Source organism: Xiphias gladius, chromosome 15, assembly GCF_016859285.1.
Source record: "Xiphias gladius isolate SHS-SW01 ecotype Sanya breed wild chromosome 15, ASM1685928v1, whole genome shotgun sequence".
In the NCBI taxonomy this organism is placed as follows: Eukaryota; Metazoa; Chordata; class Actinopteri; order Istiophoriformes; family Xiphiidae; genus Xiphias; species Xiphias gladius.
Window position 1 is genome coordinate 2,339,111 of NC_053414.1, and position 18,491 is coordinate 2,357,601.

General features: G+C 45.8%; 1 protein-coding gene across 1 annotated transcript; it reads left to right on the forward strand.

The window, feature by feature from the left end:
* Positions 1-1,663: 1,663 nt before the first annotated feature.
* Positions 1,664-17,614, forward strand: dzank1 (double zinc ribbon and ankyrin repeat domains 1). Its single transcript, XM_040145087.1, has 23 exons — positions 1,664-1,814; positions 1,971-2,261; positions 2,442-2,553; positions 3,054-3,178; positions 4,868-5,015; positions 6,079-6,184; positions 6,359-6,422; positions 7,327-7,445; positions 7,550-7,620; positions 9,207-9,324; positions 10,058-10,171; positions 11,587-11,670; positions 11,805-11,927; positions 13,552-13,713; positions 13,803-14,037; positions 14,642-14,745; positions 14,906-14,986; positions 15,086-15,224; positions 15,581-15,642; positions 15,838-15,915; positions 16,008-16,135; positions 16,843-16,917; positions 17,172-17,614. The coding sequence occupies exons 4-23, from the start codon at positions 3,070-3,072 to the stop codon at positions 17,332-17,334; spliced, it is 2,283 nt and encodes a 760-aa protein (XP_040001021.1). The 5' UTR covers positions 1,664-1,814; positions 1,971-2,261; positions 2,442-2,553; positions 3,054-3,069; the 3' UTR covers positions 17,335-17,614.
* Positions 17,615-18,491: the final 877 nt, after the last annotated feature.

The following is an 18,491-nucleotide window of genomic DNA, read 5'->3' on the forward strand; positions in this document are numbered from 1 at the left end:
AGAGTTACCTGTCCCCTTAAGTCAAGTCTAGTCAAGTCATTTTATTTGTACAGCACCCAATCATGGCACTTTTCATATAGAGCAGGTCTAGAGACAGAGAGAGGAAGAGTTGACCACACAGATTAAACCTCTCCGGCCAAGGACACACACCATTCAAAATGAAATGCTCAGAGATGCAGGGTGCAGAGTGGAACCTGTTCAGTATCGTATTACAGTCAGGATGTTTTCCAGACAACTGCTGCAAAGGGCAGATTTCCCTGATTTATAAGAGTGGGGACAAATCAGACCCGAGTAACGACCGCGGCATCTGTGTCAGCGGTTGGTAAAGTAGGTGGATTATTCTGTAGTGTCCTAAATGGAAGAGTCTCCATCCTGAGTAAAAATCAAACTGGAACAGACGTGTTCACCAAACAGAAAAGGGCGAGATATTCACGTTTCGCTGATTTCAAACCAGCTTTTAACTCCATTTGGCTGAAGGACTCGATCACAGACTTTTACAATGTGGTGCAGGTGTAAAATCTATGATCTGATTAAATCAGTTTGTTTGGAAACCAGGTGTGTTGATAAAACTGGAGCAAAACAAGCTGAATTCTTCATGCAGAGAAGAGGTGTTGGTCAGGGCTGCAGCTTAAGTCTGACATCATTGATTGTGTATATAAATGAACCTGCTGTTCAGGCAGATCGATGTGCTGCTCCTGGTGAAGTCTGTTTAATGCCGATGACCTTGTTCTACTACAGCAACAGCTGGACATCGTAGAAAAATCCTACCAGAACTGGGCCCTGGCAGTGAATATGAACAAAACCAATATCATGAATTTTCAAAACTGCCCCAGATGACAGGGGAACAAATACCAGCTCACCGTAAATAATCAAACCACTGAACCCAGTGTGAGCTGTACCTACCTCGGTACAACCATGAGAGCATCAGGAAGTTTCACCAGGGCAGTGAAGGCACTAAGAGAAAGAGCTCCAACAGCTCTAAATGCAATGAGGAGAAAATGTTATGACAAACTCCCAATTAAAATCTGGCTTAAATATTCGATGGTGTTGTCCAGCCCATTGTGCTACATGCTAGTGAAGCACGGGGGCCACTGGACCACCACAGCTGAACCTGTTGGATCGACACCCAACAGAATCTCTACCGGCAGAATTCTGCAGATACATTTTACATCTACAAAGAAAAACAGCAGAATCAGGCAGATGCTCTCACATTTTTAAACACCTTAGATCCAGACCCCCAGGCGCCCTCCAAACCCAGGAGCCGAGCCCAGAAAAGAGCTCCTTATGTCAGCTGGTGCTGAGACAAACTGCCCCCTCTCAAACACACTCTGACCAGTCTCACACCAACACTGGTTTCCGAGGACCAGTCAGAGCTGTAAAGAAACCTGAGTGAGACACTGGGACGGAGAAACGATGAGGACGTCGTCTGTCCCTGAACAGAGACGATGGACTGGCTGATGACACATGATGAAAAACCCCCAACGTCACTAAAAAGCTTCACTTTCATTTAATATCGTCAAAATCCTACAAATACTTTTCTCTTCTCCGGGAGTTTTTCTTCTTTTCCGTTTCATTGTATGTTTGGATTTAAATAAAGTTACTAAAAAAAATGCTTTTCATCGGTGCAGCCCGGGGGGGCGGGCTCCATAAACCGCAGGATTCCTTTCGGCACCGCCCTCCGCCGTCACTCTCAGCGAGTAAAACGAGCGAACGCGCGGGGGGCGGCAGCGGCCGTTGCTGTGGCGACGCTTCTGTATTCGGCGGCTGACCGGAGACGGAGCAGATCGACAATCTGCTGCTTCTAATTAGCTCGGGTAGGACTCATTATCGATTATTGGTTATTGATATTAACTGTATCCGGTTGTTCGGTTTTTGTGTTGAAGTTTGTTTCTCGGTGAAGGAAACAAACAGACCCGAGGAAGCTCTACAATACAGCCTCCACACGTACGTGACTTTGTTTTCCGTCCCAGAGTGTCCCGTGTGGGCGGCTGCGGCGAGGAGCGAACACGCCACGTATATTGTTGGAAAAGTGTGGAGTCCGGTCAGTTTCCCTCGTTCCAGACCACATAGAGAAAAGGGTGAAATGAGCTCCGGTGCATTTCCGCCACGGACGCGCTGAGTCCAGAGGAACCTGACCCGAGTTTGCTTCCTGTCTAAAGTCTCAGTCAGTCCGGCTGAAGCTGGAGACGTTCGCTGTCGCTGCAGGGTTTGTTTCCAACGGTGGAAAGTCACCAAGTACTGTACTTCAGTATAACTCTGAGGTACTTGTACTTCAAGTCAGCTCAGTTTTATTTGTGTAAAACCTGTAAAACGCGATGGAAGTTCGAGCTGCTCAACATCAGCATGAAAACAACTCGGTGCAATTATTTTAAACAAAGTTTCAACAATAATGAAATACAACAATTAAAACTGAACTCTCACACGTGTTGGTCTCTCTACAGTTGTGAGGACACTCATTGACATGGTGCATTCCCAAGCCCCTGACCCTAACCTAGACCTGGTTCTGACCCGACCCCTGAAACCGGGTCTGAACCCTCAAACAGCCCTTTGAAGGTGTGGTGATCAGCTCATGAACTATGATCATCATTACAGACTAAAGACTCTCTCTCTCTCTCACACACACACACACACACACACACACACACACACACACACTGGTGTTTGAATTACTGGCCGGCTGAGGTTGGAGCTGCACGAAGCCACAGATACTGGGATTTTAACGAGCACCGATACATGTACATGTACTTGAAAGAACGACAAAATCCTACATTTTCACCAACAGAACGCAAACGTCAGACTGTGAAGTCCTGAAAAACTCTTTTTGATCTTTTTCAAAATAACTTGTTTGAACAAAATATTAAAACATAACGAGTCAGGACCTTTGTGGCTCCGTCATTTATCACTAAGGGACGTTTGTCTTCCTACGAGGACTTTTACTGTGGAGATTTAACTACATTTAGCTGGAAATACTTCTGTACTTGTACTTATGCTGAAGATCTGAGTACTTCTTTCACCAAGCTGACTGATTGATTGATTGGTTGATTGATTGATAGGTAAACAGTCGTCGTCATGACAGCAGGAGCGGTGTCAGCTCCGCTCATCATTCCCATCATCCACCTGCAGACACACGGAGCCAAGAACCACATCGACACCAACACACCTGTCTCCATCCAGTCAGGTACAACCACACACACCTGTCTGTCCTTCATTCACGAAACATCTGTTAGGATTTTTGAGGCTGATCCAGATATTGATATTTGAGAGTTCAAAAAATCAGCCAATATTAATTTTCTTTACACTGACAGGACAGTGTAAAAACTAGAAAATGCCTCAGTGGAGCGCAGACCTCCACCAAGTCAATGTCACACACATCCACCAGACTTCAGAGGAAAAAATCCAAATTCATAGTAAATGATCTGGATCTGCCCCGAAATGTGCCGGGTTCTTCCCCGGACCCTGATCCACCCCTCCACCAAGTTCGGTCCGAATCGGTTCAGCAGTTTTAATCCTGCTGACAAACACACACACGGACACGAGTGAAAACAGAAGCTCCTTCGCTTCTCTCTGGTGGATTAACTATGAAACCGTGACTCTGTTTCTCATATATAACTGACTTTGTTGTGGTGGGAGCAGAAATAAAACCTGGAGTCGCCGAATGTGGATCTGGCCTTGCGAGACCAACTTTGGTCTGGGTCCGATGAAAACTGAAGCTGCCTGTGCTCGGAATCTCAAGAACATGGGCCAGTCTCAAAATGAGGAACCCACTGTGGCGGAGCCCGACTAATGCAGGATTTTTAATGTGTGTGTGGAGGTGAACCTAAGCGGGTTATTGCAGTTTCAGGTGTTGCTGCTTTGCCTAAAACACACCTACAGTTTCTGACCGTGCTCGCGCCGGATCGTGCTCCAGCCTTTGTTAATGCCAAACATTGTGGTTTTTATTTTCACTGGAACATTTTCTGTTTGTTTCATGTGAAAAGGAAACAACGGACTTTGATGATGAACTGCAAAGAACTGAATAATAGATCTGAGCTGGGCTTTTATTGGAAGCACACACATTACTAAATACAGCAGCAGGCATCGGTGGCTTTTTACGAGCAGGAACTTGCCATTGTCGATTAAAAACAAACAAACTGGGACCTGGATCAGTTGCTCGGGAATTTGTACCGTGTAAAATCATCGCGTCAGCGCCCTCTGGGGGACAAACTCTGTGGAGACGAAGAGACCTGGTACCGAGCAGACCACCATGTCATCCACTCAAACCAGGGACGATGTGGTTTACGGTCTGTGCCTCAAACTTCTCGACCGCCCAGTGTTTTTTTTTAAATCTTGCGTGAACAGAATATTAAGAAGCAAAATTTCGGGTGAGGTCGTTCATTCCTATGCTTTTCCGTCTCAGGCACCTTGACCTCTTCATACTCTCACCCTCGGTGAGTTAACCGTGTTTAATTTTCACCTGTGAGCCTCATCACACTGAAGTTCTTGCTACTCTGAACTAAAACACGGACCCTCCTCGTTATAAGAGACGTCAGACATAATCAAGTAAATGCTCATCTCATTCGAAGTCGCTCCAGCTACAGCACTGCATCGTTGAAGTGATGAATGAATGAGAAATACAATCCATTAATAGACGTTTTCTGAAACGAGTCGTACTTTTCCTTTTGGTGCCTCAAGTATATTTGATGCTAACGCTTTTGTACTTTTTACACAGACTTTGAATGCAGGACGTTTACTTGTAAAGGCGTGTTTCTACTTTTACTGCAGTAGAAGTTCTGAGCCGCCTTCAGCCCATCCAAACCCCGTGACGGTTTATTCGGCTTCAACCGCTACTACCAGAATGGTAGTAATACCTGTGTACCTGTCTGTGCAGACACTCCAGGTGTCCTGATCTTCTACACTCTGGATGGGTCGAAGCCGGCGGCGGCGCCGCGGGGGTCAGCAGGCAGCAGCAGGAAGTACAGCGAGCCGATCCTGCTGCCTGCTGGTCGAGTGTCTGTCAGAGCTGTGGCTGTCTCCAGGTAACTGAACAAGTGAGGCTCCATTAGGGACAAAAACTCACCAGCTGACTCGTACAACACATTAGTGCCTATCCAGACAGTCCTGACATCACTTCCTGTCCAGCCTCTGGTCCACTAGCTTCTGTAGCTCAGCACAGTCCCTTATTTAGCATCTCTCTCATTGGTCTTCATTCACTGTTAATTCTAAGACAAATGGACATCTACAGACACAGACAGATAATGAGACAACAGGACTCTGGACACAGACATGGAGAGAACCCCCCCCCCCCAGAAGAGCAAGACCCCCAGACTGAAAGAGACTCACAATGTCATTTGTAGTCGTTTTATGTCTCTTTCCTGTCTCTTGTTTACTGTTTGATGTCAACTACTCTTCACTCTTTGGACTAGTAAAGGTTAAATCTCTCTCTATCCCCCTGTCTCTCTCTGTCTGACTGCCTGTCTCTATCTATCTCTCCTTCTCTCTCTCTCTCTCTCTATCCCCCCGTCTCTCTGCCTGTCTCTCTCTCTGTCTGCCTTTCTCTCTCTCTGTCTGACTGTCTGTCTCTCTCTCTGCCTCTCTGCCTGTCTCTCTCTGTCTGTCTGCCTCTCTCTCTGTCTCTCTGTCTGCCTGTCTCTCTCTCTGTCTGACTGCCTGTCTCTCTCTCTGCCTCTCTGCCTGTCTCTCTCTGTTTGTCTGTCTGCCTGTCTCTCTCTCTGTCTGACTGCCTGTCTCTCTCTCTGCCTCTCTGCCTGTCTCTCTCTGTCTGCCTGTCTCTCTGTGTATGTCTCTCTCTCTCTCTCTCTCTGTCTCTGTCTGTCTGCCTCTCTCTCTGTCTCTCTGTCTGCCTGTCTCTCTCTCTGTCTGACTGCCTGTCTCTCTCTCTGCCTCTCTGCCTGTCTCTCTCTGTCTGCCTGTCTCTCTGTGTATGTCTCTCTCTCTCTCCTTCTCTGTCTCTCTCTCTCTCTCTCTATCCCTCTGTCTCTGTCTGTCTGTCTCTCTGTGCATGTCTGCCTCTCTGTCTGACTGCCTGTCTCTCTCTCTGCCTCTCTGCCTGTCTCTCTCTGTCTGCCTGTCTCTCTGTAGTGACGGCAGACAGAGCTCCACAGTAACGAAGGTTTTCTCCGTTGAACTCGTGGACTCAAGCGACAGGAAGGAGAACGAGGAGAACTTCCTGCGGAGCGACCAGCAGGTGATCAAACTACATTTCCCATCAGGGGATCAACACGTTGGCTGTGATTAGCTCTGTCAGAACAGCGCCCCCTGCCTGTTTCCCGGAGAGGCCCTTGTTGGTTCAGTGTTTTTAAAATACAGTATTTTGTTCCAGTAACTGAAGTGTTAATGTCGTCAGCTGTTTCTATTCCAGCGCCCCACTGAAGGAACCTCCCGTTCTCCTGAGAACTCTGCTGGTTCTTCACTGAGGCCTCCAGGTCTGTTCTGTCTGTTCTCAGTTCAAACACTCGCAGCAGATACTGCACCATGATTATGTAGAAATAAAGTGACCTGAGACTCCACGACCTGTAGAACCTGATCTTCATAAATGTGACGTATATACTGGGCATAGAGACTAGACTAATTAACATCCCTGAGGAAACCGACACAGGGAGAAGGTCAGCAGATACCCGGTGCAGTTTGGTTCTGATCGGCCTCTGCCGGAGACAGTCCCTGAAGGTCCCAAAGAAAAGCTCAGTGAAGCAGATCTAAGTTTACCAGACGCACATTTGTCAAACCAAGCAGTTAGTTTTCACCACTAGAGTCTTTTATCAGTCTGAAAACACAAATCTCACCTCGAGTGTGAACGGGCCTCGTTGTCTCCGGATGGATGTAATCGCATTTTCTTTTTCACAACAACCAGGACTCTTTCAAAATTTCAAAAAAAGATTTATTTGACATGAATGGCTGAAGTCAAGCTTTACGGCGGATTATACTGTATAAACCTAGAATTTAGGTTTGAAAGACAAAATACTTACACGAAGCCTTTTATCAGAATTGTGAAGGAGTCAGACGTCAAGGCTGATTACAGAACTGTAACCCAACTAATCAATGTAACCTGTGAGGTTTTTGTTGAAACTGAGCATGAGATTACATCAGCCTCATAATCAATAAATGACAGGTGAAAACTGATTGAAAGCAACAAAGAGTAACCTCAAACTGGGGAACTCCGATATGAGCAGAGCAGCACAAAAACGGGAAAAAAACTCGACAACACCAGCGGGTACCTGGTAGAATCTGGAGGGAAGGCAGAGGCCCCACGCTGAAACACGATTCAGATCAGGTTGAGAAAGACAGAGAATGCGTGGTATCACTTCACGCTGTCCTGTCGTCTGTATTCAGAGCCGAGGATGATGGGAAACGGCTCTCCTCGATCAGGTCCTCGTTTCCTGAACAGTCGACTGGGCCCTCGGACCACCACCACAGCCCAGACTGGTTCTTCCCAACGTCCCCAGTCAGTGGTAAACGAGCCAACCTACGCCCACTTATTCAAGCTATCGCCACTCTGCTGTGGTACTGAAACATACCTGAGGACTTTCATTTGGTTGTGCTTCCTGTGTGTCAGAGTTCAGGTGTGCTGAAGCAGCCGAGCAGCACGCAGACGGCCCGAATCCACCGAGAGACCGACTTCCTGCGGTACGAACACAGACGCTAACGTGTTGGCAGATATTTGTTGTCGTCTTTTTCTCCCAGAAAATTATTCTAAATATTTTAGGACCAAAAGTCTCCACTTTTACATAAACCACATGGCCAAAAGTATGTGGACAGCCGAACATTTTCTGCTGAATGTTTTTGTCTGTGCAAATTTCAAACATCAATGTCTATGAATGTTTACCTCCCACCAGAATTTGGTGATTCCTTCTCTGCCATGGGGCAGAGGAAGCTCTTGGTTACAGCTGGTGAATTGGTCCTCATTATTCAGTGTGAGGGTTATTGTCGCTGAGCACCACAAAGCTAAATCAGCATTCTGCTGCTGAAAGAGTCAAATTTATTGTATCAGGACAAACCTCTTTTCCAATAGGGTCCGAAAACAAACAGCAAACGAAACAAAACAAACATAGGGAACAACGCGTAAAACACAGCAATGCAAAATAAGACGATCTATTCAATAACAACAACAGGGAAGAGCTACAACCTGAGGACACACTATCATAACAAAAAAGATCGAACAACAGAGTAACAGTAAGTGATAACTTTACTGAAAACACATGCAATTTGTTTTAGATGAAAACAAAAAACATTTTTAAATAAGTCAAATGAAGTCCGAGAACAAATATTTACAAGTGAATCGTTCCAACCCGAAGGAGCGTTTTTACCAGTTAGAGACGAGGGAACCGTACAGACGAGCTGATCAGCTCTGTCAGTTGAATTGTAAAGAATAAAAAGTATTAGAGGCAATAAGGGTCATTCAAATGAAAGCATTTAAAAATAAGTTGGTACCAATGAAACTGTCGTCTTGTATCACGAGCAAGGCGAATGAGTGGGCCCAGTCCTGTGCAATGGTGGAGATGTTTCTATATGAAACTGAGAGGAAGAAAACTGTTTATCAAAATGCTTCCAAAACCAAGGTCAGTACAGTCCAGTAAAATAGGTTGTCAAGTAAGTCTCTGCCCAATATTAAATGTAAAGCAACATCTGCAACAATACAGAAAACCCTAATGAATTTTCTTCATCCCGGACACAGTGTGTGGTTTAAAAGACATTTAATTTGACCCACTCTCTGGAGGAATGTACCATCCTTACAAGCTAAAACAAAAACAGATGGATTTGGAGTTGAGGTTGTGTCTCATACCAAGGACCAGTGTATGAGATTTAGTTGTTAATACAGTGTCATCTACATATAACTGAACATGAAAGTCCTATAAAGTTGATCAAAAGTAGAATCCCACCATTTCTATTGTACATCTTGAGCTTAATCTTGGGGAAAAACAATCCTCGTGTCTTTCCAGGTGATCTGTTTCTTTTACACAATTTACCGTTCACCGGATAACTTACATTCTGGACTTGCATTGCTGGCGGCCCTAAAGTGTAGGAGTTTTCAGTATCAGAAGATGAACCTGCATTGATGGACTGGAAGCTTCACTTCTTCAACGGGACGAGTTCACGTTGAAGTGGACGTTTAAAATCAGCAAACTTAGAACCTGGAGATGAACCTCAAATTTAAGCCTGGGAACCTAACAATATAACTACCTGTCTGTCTCTCTACCTGTCTGTCCGTGCAGGTGTGCTCAGTGTTTGAATTTTCGTCCGTCAGACCCGTTTGCTCGGTTCTGTGCTCAGTGTGGAGCTGTGGTTCCTCCGTTACCTAAACAGAGACAGCCCCCTCCTGAGGGAGGACAGGTACTGCACGCACACCTGAACACTGATCAGAGTATCCCAGGGTCATTATGATGGTTGGTAGATTTCTGCACTGGACTAAAACTGAGATCAAACCTGGTCAAGACCTGACCTGACAGAGCCTGATTGGTAATTGGTCCTGAATTAGGGACCTGGACCTGAGCTGAGACCTGGAGCTTTATTTGTGCTTAAATGTCCTCATTTAAGCAGGCTGTATACCACAGGCTGTGGTCTACAGAATGTGGTCTACAGGCTGTGGTCTACAGCTTGTGGTCTACACCCAGTGGTCTACAGCAGAACCTGTGGTCTACAGCTTGTGGTCTACAGGCTGTGGTCTACAGAATGTGGTCTACAGCAGAGCCTGTGGTCTGCAGCCTGTGGTCTACAGGCTGTGGTCCACAGCAGAACCTGTGGTCTACAGCTTGTGGTCTACAGGCTGTGGTCTACAGCTTGTGGTCTACACCCTGTGGTCTACAGCAGAGCCTGTGGTCTACAGCTTGTGGTCTACAGCTTGTGGTCTACAGGCTGTGGTCTACAGCAGAACCTGTGGTCTACAGCTTGTGGTCTACAGGCTGTGGTCTACAGGCTGTGGTCTACAGCTTGTGGTCTACAGAATGTGGTCTACAGCAGAGCCTGTGGTCTGCAGCCTGTGATCTACTGGACTTCCTGTGTGATGAACCAAAACTCAGACGTGACGGTTTGTGGTGCGATGCTGAGTTGTGTGTTCTGTCGTCAGACGGTTCTCTGTGTGTTCTGTGACGCCGTGGTTCCTGTCAAAACTCACACCTGTTTGGTCTGTGAAGCCTCTGTCCAACAACAACTACAACCACAGGCCAGACTCACACTGCAGGTATACAGTCACACTCACACACACACACACACACACACACATCAGGAGGTCCAGCTGTTCAATGTGCAGCTGGAAGATTCATTAATAAATATTTTCTCAAAAAATTACATTTACAGTTTTAAATATAAGAAATAAATGTTGACTGTTCTCTTAATTCAAATCTCTTTTCTCATTTATGTTTCTTTCCATATGCTCGTATTGTAATATCACTGTTTTCATAAAATCGTATTGTCATAATATGATGATTTTAAATTTAAAAATTACGATTCTCCTCTCTACATTTTTTTTGGGTGAAACTATGACTTCCTTCTAATCGAGACTTTTTCTCACAAAATGATGACTTTCTTCTTACAGACTTTCTTCAAGTAAAAGTTTTGATCCAAAAACCTTCTGCGTAGGACTAGTATTTCCATTTCTCATTAAATCTTGACTTTCTTGTCATAAACACATTTTCCTCGTGAAATTAGAAACTTCATTTCATAAAGATTTTTAAAAAATGAAATATGATTTCATCTCGTGGAGACTTTTTCTAGTAAACTTACAACTGTGTTTCCATAACATTTTATCTTTCCTCCTAAATGACAACTAGAGGTCGTCTTCCAACTTTACTGGCTCACAGGTCCTGACCCTCACTGGCCTGGTTTACATCGTTATTTTGGAAAAGCTCTGTTCACCCTGAACACACTGGAACAACGAGCTGCCGTTTTAAGATGAATACGCACTCCGGCTGTTTGAAAAAGCTCAGTTTATGGGGAAGAAAAACGCTGTTTTAGTCTGAATGTGGACTCATTCTAATAAGATGTACAGGGAGGCAGACCTCACACGTCTTGAGGTTTTAAAGTGTGTAAAAGTACAAGCTTCTGTAATAAATGTTCCCGTCATGTGAGCGGCCGTTTATCACAAAGCTGTAACCCTGATGTAGCCAGAGCCGGACTGGAAAACCCTCGGTGAACGCAGCCAGTTGACACCCATGTGTGTGAGATCAGTTGTCCAACGTGTTTTTGAAGCCAGACAGCTCAAAGTGACCTGAAGTGACAGTTTGTGAGACTGACTGCAGGTGCTCTCTTCGGCAACCAAGGACAGATGAGAATGCAAAGATGATTTACATGAGTTAAAGGCACTCTCTAGTTTGATTTCTTCTCCCAGTCCATCAATCTGTCCCTGCGTCCCGGACCCTGGTATCCAATACATTTATGTTTTGTAAGGAGATTTCACTTGGATCAGGGACATTGTACTTCTCTCCTCTGTGACACTCAGATGTGATGGAACATGGTTTGTTTCTTCCTCATGATGCTTTTCTTGATGATGACGAGTTCATCCGTCTGTTTATTTCATGACAGTTTACATGTCAGCAGTAACTCTATTCTGTGTCCGTTCCGTGTGTGTGTGTGTGTGTGTGTGTGATTGTTGTGTAGGATCATGTGGTGTGCGTTTGCTGTGGAAGTGGGAATCCAGCTCACGTCTCCAGATGTCTGACCTGTGAGAGCCGCCTGCAGCCGGTAATACCTGCACACACACGACTGAATTACGTTTACACTTTGATTGATCAAATTCATCTGCAGACATTTAAATGTTTATATCCCCGTGTATATAAATGCGCGCATGTGTGTGTGTGTGTCCGTTGTTGCTGCAGGAAGTGTGTGTTGGTAACAGCGCCCCCTCTGTCCCGTCAGCGGACAGCAGGATGTTGTCTTGCTCCAGATGTAAACGTATAAACCACAGTGACGCCAGATACTGTGACTGGTGTGGCTCCAAGGTGAACACACACCTGAATACACCTGACCTCACACATCACTGCACAGCTGACCAACCAGCGAACACACCTGGACACCTGGGTCTTTAATAACACTCTCTCTCACCAGTTAACTGTTTTCTCCTGAACATGAATCTTTTATCTCATGTATGTGTCTGATTTTTATTTTCCTGCTGTAAGTGGAGATATTTCAGGTGAGGCGGTCTGCCTCTGCAATAGCTAGCTCTGTGCTAGCCTAGCTTAGCACAAAAATAGTAAGCAAAACGGAACCGCCAACCCAGCCCCTTCAAAAGAAAAAAAACAAAACACAAACATAAGTTTTAAAGTTAAATATTAGTTAGTTAAAAGTGGAGTTCCCACAGCTTTAGTAGTATTGGCTCATCCCAGACCTCTGAAATCTCCGTTAAGTGTTTAAAATAATGAATGAATGTAAATGAGAGTTTAATTCAGTTTGACTGTTAGGCTGCGTTGCTAGCTAGTCATAGGAAGAACTTGTAAAGCTGTAGCTCAGCAACAAGTTTGACGTATTTAGTTCACAGGCCACGTCTCAGTTCAGTGATTAAAACAATGAATAACTGAAGTTAACAGAAATGGTTATTCAGTTTGAATGTTAAGATACACCGCCATCTTACTACAAGAGGACATATCTGTGTCCCCCGGAGCTAGTTTTCAGGTCCTGGTTGGATAAATACATGATGTTTTAGCTTCACTGCTAACTGCTACTAAAACCACAATATATGCCTCTTTACATTTCTGTTTCTACACCTGCTCAGTAAACAACAAACATGTAAATCAGAAACTGTTGAAGCTTTTGGAAGCTGGACTTTTTCTCTTTTGATGGAGCCAGGCTAACAGTTTCCCCCTGCTTCCATTCTTTGTGCCAAGCTAGGCTAAACATGTCCTGTGCGTCCAGCACGGGATGAAACAAATATTAATCTTCTCACTGACTCTGGAATGACCTAAATGTTGTGTTGTTTAATATACTGTTTAGTTGCTTGTGAGCTAGCATGCTAACCAGAACAGCTCTAGACAGCTTGAAAAAGTTAGCTCTGTAGCTGAGAAATGTTTGCTCATTAGCAACCAAAGTGTTCTGGAGTTGTGGACTCAATTGAAATGATTTTTGAACAGTCAGGAAACAAATTGTACACGATCACTAAGATGAACATAGCTTCAAAGCCACTGTAAAAGATAACTCACCCCATTGTTGATAATGGCAAGGTTTTAATGTTTAGCAAATCCACCCAGATATGAGTTTTTGTGATTATTGTGGCTAAAATCTGCAGCAAGTTTTCTGTTTTTTGCTTTAGTTTTTATTTTTAGGGAGCTAGCAGTTTCCCCCCTACTTTCTTTCTCTGTGCTAAGCTAGGCTTAAAACATCCTGGACCTATTAGGTTAATTAACTTAAAACAATCACAAAAAAAAACAACTGTTTGTACATAACAAGTGCTCTAAAATGAGTGGTAACTAATATTAGCATCTTTTGCTCCATCATAGATCATGGATTGGTTGTTTTCTTCTGATTAATTAGCAGTTTTGTGGTGGATTTTCTTGCTTCCAGTCTTTATGCTAAGATAGTGTGTAGAGTGAAGCATTGTGGTACATGTAGTCTTATGATGTATGTTTGCAGCCCGGTCATGCAGCTAGCTGTGTGATGTGTTGGCGGTGTGGAGCGAGTGGACACCCGTACGCCTTCTATTGTGCAACGTGTGGCGTCTACCTGGAAGCACCGGCCCCGCCCACATCCTGCAGTAACATCACACGACCTGTCGGGGGCGTTGCCTCCAACCAGGTGTGCTTCACCGCTGATATCACGCCATTCACACAAGTCATGAGCCAGTATATCACCTAATAGGCTTTCATGAACCTGTGTGTGAGCAGGCTTCAGGCTCTACTTCCCACGATGTCACCTGGCAGGCCATGCCCTCGTCTGACCCCGCTCCCATTGTGAAGTCAGCTCCGCCCACTGTTGACCAATACACACAGACTGTTGGACTCTATTACCCATCAGCCACCGAGCTCCACAGGAAGGAGCAGCAGAGAGCGCTACAGCTCAGCAGACAGCAGGCGACCAGAGACCGCCAACCACTGCTGACTGCCATCAGCCCGGGCAGAGGTGAAATGCTACTGCTACTGCTGTTACTACTACTGCTGTTACTACTACTACTGATACTACTGCTACTGCTACTGCTGTTACTACTACTGCTGCTACTACTGCTACTGCTACTGCTACTACTACTGCTACTACTACTGCTGTTACTACTACTGCTGCTACTACTGCTGCTACTACTGCTACTGCTACTACTGCTGCTACTGCTGCTGCTGCTGTTACTACTACTGTTACTACTACCACTACTGCTGCTACTACTGCTGCTACTACTGCTGCTGCTGCTGCTGCTACTATTACTACTACTGCTGCTACTACTGCTACTACTGCTGCTGTTACTACTACTGTTACTACTACTACTACTGCTGCTACTACTACTGCTACTACTACTACTACTGCTGCTACTACTACTACTACTGCTACTGATACTACTACTGCTACTACTGATACTACTGATACTGATACTACTGATAATAGTACTGATACTACTGATAATGGTACTGATACTACTGATAATGGTACTGATACTACTGATACTACTGATAATGGTACTGATACTACTGCTGAGTGCCATTTACTGATTGTTGTTAACACTTCCTGTTCATGTCTTCAGGTTACTGGAGGAAGCAGCTGGATCATGTGTGTGCTCACCTGAGGAGTTACGCTCAGAACAACGCCCCCTTCAGGACTCTTCTGGGAGAGCCTCGTCTGGGCCGGGTACACCACACCTCACCCGTACAACACCTCACCTGTGGGATAAATTAACTAAATTATCCAATTATTTAATGAAATGAGTCACTGTAAGATTTAAGTTGTCAGGCACCAAACTCACCTGAGCGATGCAGGTGGTCATGTTTTGTGTTTCCTCTCCCTTCAGATGGTTTCTGCTGTGCTTCAAGAAGATCATTATGAAGTTAGTCTGACCGTCAGCTTTGTGTCGGCCGGACAGGAAAAACAGGTCTGTTTAAAACCTGAGGTCTGACTGAAACGCTTCTTCTTTTCACTTTATGTGTCTCATAAATAGAGTTAAGTTGACTGACGGCGTGTTTGGTCTCAGGAGGGTCCTGAAGGCGATAGCGCAGGTCCAGCAGGTAACGGTGTTGGACCAGCAGTTGGCGTGCTGCCTGCAGGTCGTGATGAGAGTCTGAGCAGCGTTACAGAGCGATTTGGCGACAGCGGCAGCCTCAGTAAGAATGGTTCGTACATATACTGTGTTATTTGACAGAGCTGAGAGATGGGGGTGATTTAAGGTCGCTGGTGTGGACTTTGTTCACATTCACATATATTAGTAAAAAAATAAAGACAGGGTTCATGGTCGGTGCCTGCAGGGGGTCAGTATAGTCCCCATCACGACGTCACACCCACCTCGCTCATTGATTGGTCAGCTGCGACAGGTGGGACAGTCTCTCTCAGCTCGGTTTTCCTTCTTCACGCAGCTGTTTTTCTGTCACTTTTCGTGCGAATGACGTGAACATCGGTTTATTAAAAACACGTGTTTGACGCTTGGACTCACACGTCAGTTCTCCTCAGTGGTTTCGCTTGTGTCTGACAGGAAGTGATCGGTCCACGGGTCTGGTAAAACCCCCCAAACCAAACCTGACGCCCAAACCTCCGGTAAGAACCTCCACCACTTGCTGTCTACAACGGTGTGCAGGTGGGGACACACTTCTAGATAGATATAGAAAGTTCCTACGCAGATTTTACGTTTTGATTTAAGATCACCTGAAGGGAACCACAACTCCGCTGCTGTTTGACTTCCTGTTCAGTCAGAAATGAAAGCTCCTCTCTGATTGGTTGTCCTGGTTGCAGGTAAAGGATGTTCAGCTGTTGAAGGCGCTGGGTCCAGGTCGAGGTCAGATCAGCGTCATCCAGCAGCTCCTGGATCAGGTATGAGTCTCTGCAGCCAGTCCGCAGCCTCCTCCTGATTACCTGACGTAGTCTACGCTGACCAGTCTGCCCGTTTGTTCGTTGACCCCCAGGGGGCGGATCCCTCCTGCTGCGGCAGGGACGGCCGACACGCCCTGGCGGTCGCCGTGGTGAACGGTCACCGCGATGTACTTCCTGTTTTGGTGCAGCGAGGAGCCGACGTGGACCAGCACTCCGGACAGTAAGAAGAGGATTCTGGGCAAAGATAACCGCATGAAGAAGAAACGATTAGCGCGGCCGCTGTCGGCCTCAGTGCCGGATGTTGAATCCTGGATGTAGAAAATATAAAGCGACTTCTTCAAAACCAGCAGAACTAGCTCGTACATGCCTCCTCGGGGCTGAAAGGTCAGGGGCCCTGAATTCGGTAGTTTGTTGGCCCCCCAGCTGTGGTAGCAGCTGTAGGACCAAGTATAAAAGCAGAGTAGACCTCAGTGGACTCAGTCGCCACCTGGGGTCCAGGAGGTGTAGACGGTGGTTAAATCACACAGAGCACAGGGTTAAGGTTTGGCGCCGTAGCTCAGGAGGATTAGCCTGTAATCAGGGTTTGAACCCAACGAAGTCGTAACTATGCCTGACAGCATCCGAAGCCGGCAGCCACGTCGTTCGTAGTCGTTTTGTGTCTTTTTCAGCGGTTTTGCGTTTCTGTCAGTGACCCCCCGACCCCGGGGCCGGTGGCCTGCTGGGCCTGGTCACTAATCCATCCATGTGTAAAGTGGGCGTCATTGCTGACGTTTTGCTTTTGGAAAGTCACATCAACTATTGGATGCGACGTCCCAGTCCCAACAAAGGAAAGGCGTGGGGAGGGACGGGGGGGTCTCAGATGCTGTCAGGCCTCGGTTCAAACAAACTGGTGCCTCGATGTAACGTGAACCTCCTCCTCTTCCTCAGGAAGAAGAACACAGCTCTGCATGAAGCTGCAGCCCTGGGCTCTCAAGGTCTGCAGTGTGCTGAGGTCCTGCTTAGGTATGATACACCTGCACACACACAAACACATACCTGGATACAGAGCAGCTCTGTCAAAACCATGTATCTCCAAAATGAAAGACAGCAGGTTGTGAGGTTCTTCAGAAACTCCTCGGGCTTTTAAACTGCTTGTTTAGGTTAAGAGTCTTTTTCATCCTTCTAAACATCCAAAACCACGTTGGCGATTCTCCTGCCGGCTCTGATCACCTGCGTTTACATGGAAAACACTGTTGTTGTTGCCCCTCCCGTCCCAGCTGTAGGGCCGGCGTGAGGCGGAGGAACGCCGCCGGTCAGACAGCGTACGACGTGGCGGTGAGCTCCGGATGTAACAACATGGTGTCTCTGCTGGCTGCTCGGACCGGACTGGACTTACTGGGCAAACTGGGAAAACCCAAACTGAACCTGGACATTTTCTGACGGACACACTGGGCCGAATCACCTTCACTGGTTTGAGTACGAAGCTTTGTAGAATCCAGATGTTGTAATAACGGTGTGTACAAATGTTTTGTTATCGGATCAACATAAAACACTGACATTTTTAGATTTATAGAACGGTGCCCTTCCTGCTTTGTCACCTCAGTTCTGTGAGAACCAGGTTCAGTGGACACCGCAGGCTTCAGTGACACGTTGGTGGTTGGGGGACAGTGGTTCACTGGGTGGATTTTATCTGAAATACCTTTGTGTTTATGACTTTGTTACTAAATAAAAACCAGTGTAAGTTGACTGAGGTCTGATTTTGCTGTTCAACACTGAAACTGTGAAATTGTTTAATATTTTATTTTCCGTTTACCTTGGAATCAGAATGTGTAACATAATAAACTCAAGGTCAGTTTACCAGCTTTCAACTACAGTTAAGACCATAAGTGTTTGGACAGTGACAATTTTCATAATCCTGCCTCTGTTCACCACCACAATGGATCTGAAACAAAACCATCAAGATGTGATTTTAAAATTAGCATTTCAGCTTTAATTCAAGGGGTTTAACAAAAAATATCTCATTAACCGTTCAGGAACTACAGCCATTTTTATACGTAGTCCCTCATTTTCAGAGCCCCGTCCCATCTCATAACACCACTTTCTGATAGTGGGTCACTGCAGCGTCCAGTCTGTCCTCAGTCCAACATGAGAGGACGAAGCAGCAGCTCTGCTCAGAGGACGGATTCTAACTTCTGCCGTCGCGTTCTCCTCATGGTTTTCCATCGTCTGAGCTTCCACTGCAGCTCTTTTAGTGACCCCGTCTCGCCGCGTCCTCTTCTTCTGTGGTGGTTTAGCGGCAGCGGCTGGAGAATCGGCTCCTGCTGTTGATCAGCTCGTAATCACTCAGCAGCAGTGGAGGGAAACCAGACTTCACTCAGGTTTTACTTGGAACATTTTCTGGAAAGTCACTTTTACCTTTGTGCTAAATATGGATGGAAATTTAACTATTGAGAATCAACTGCCTGATGGTAAAGTACCTGAAATAAACTTGATGTCGAATGAATTTACAGAATCGGCGATCAGCTAATATTTAGTATTTTATAGCCTCAATTGGAATTTCTGTTTGAAATTTTTGAAAACTCACTGGAGCTCAGACT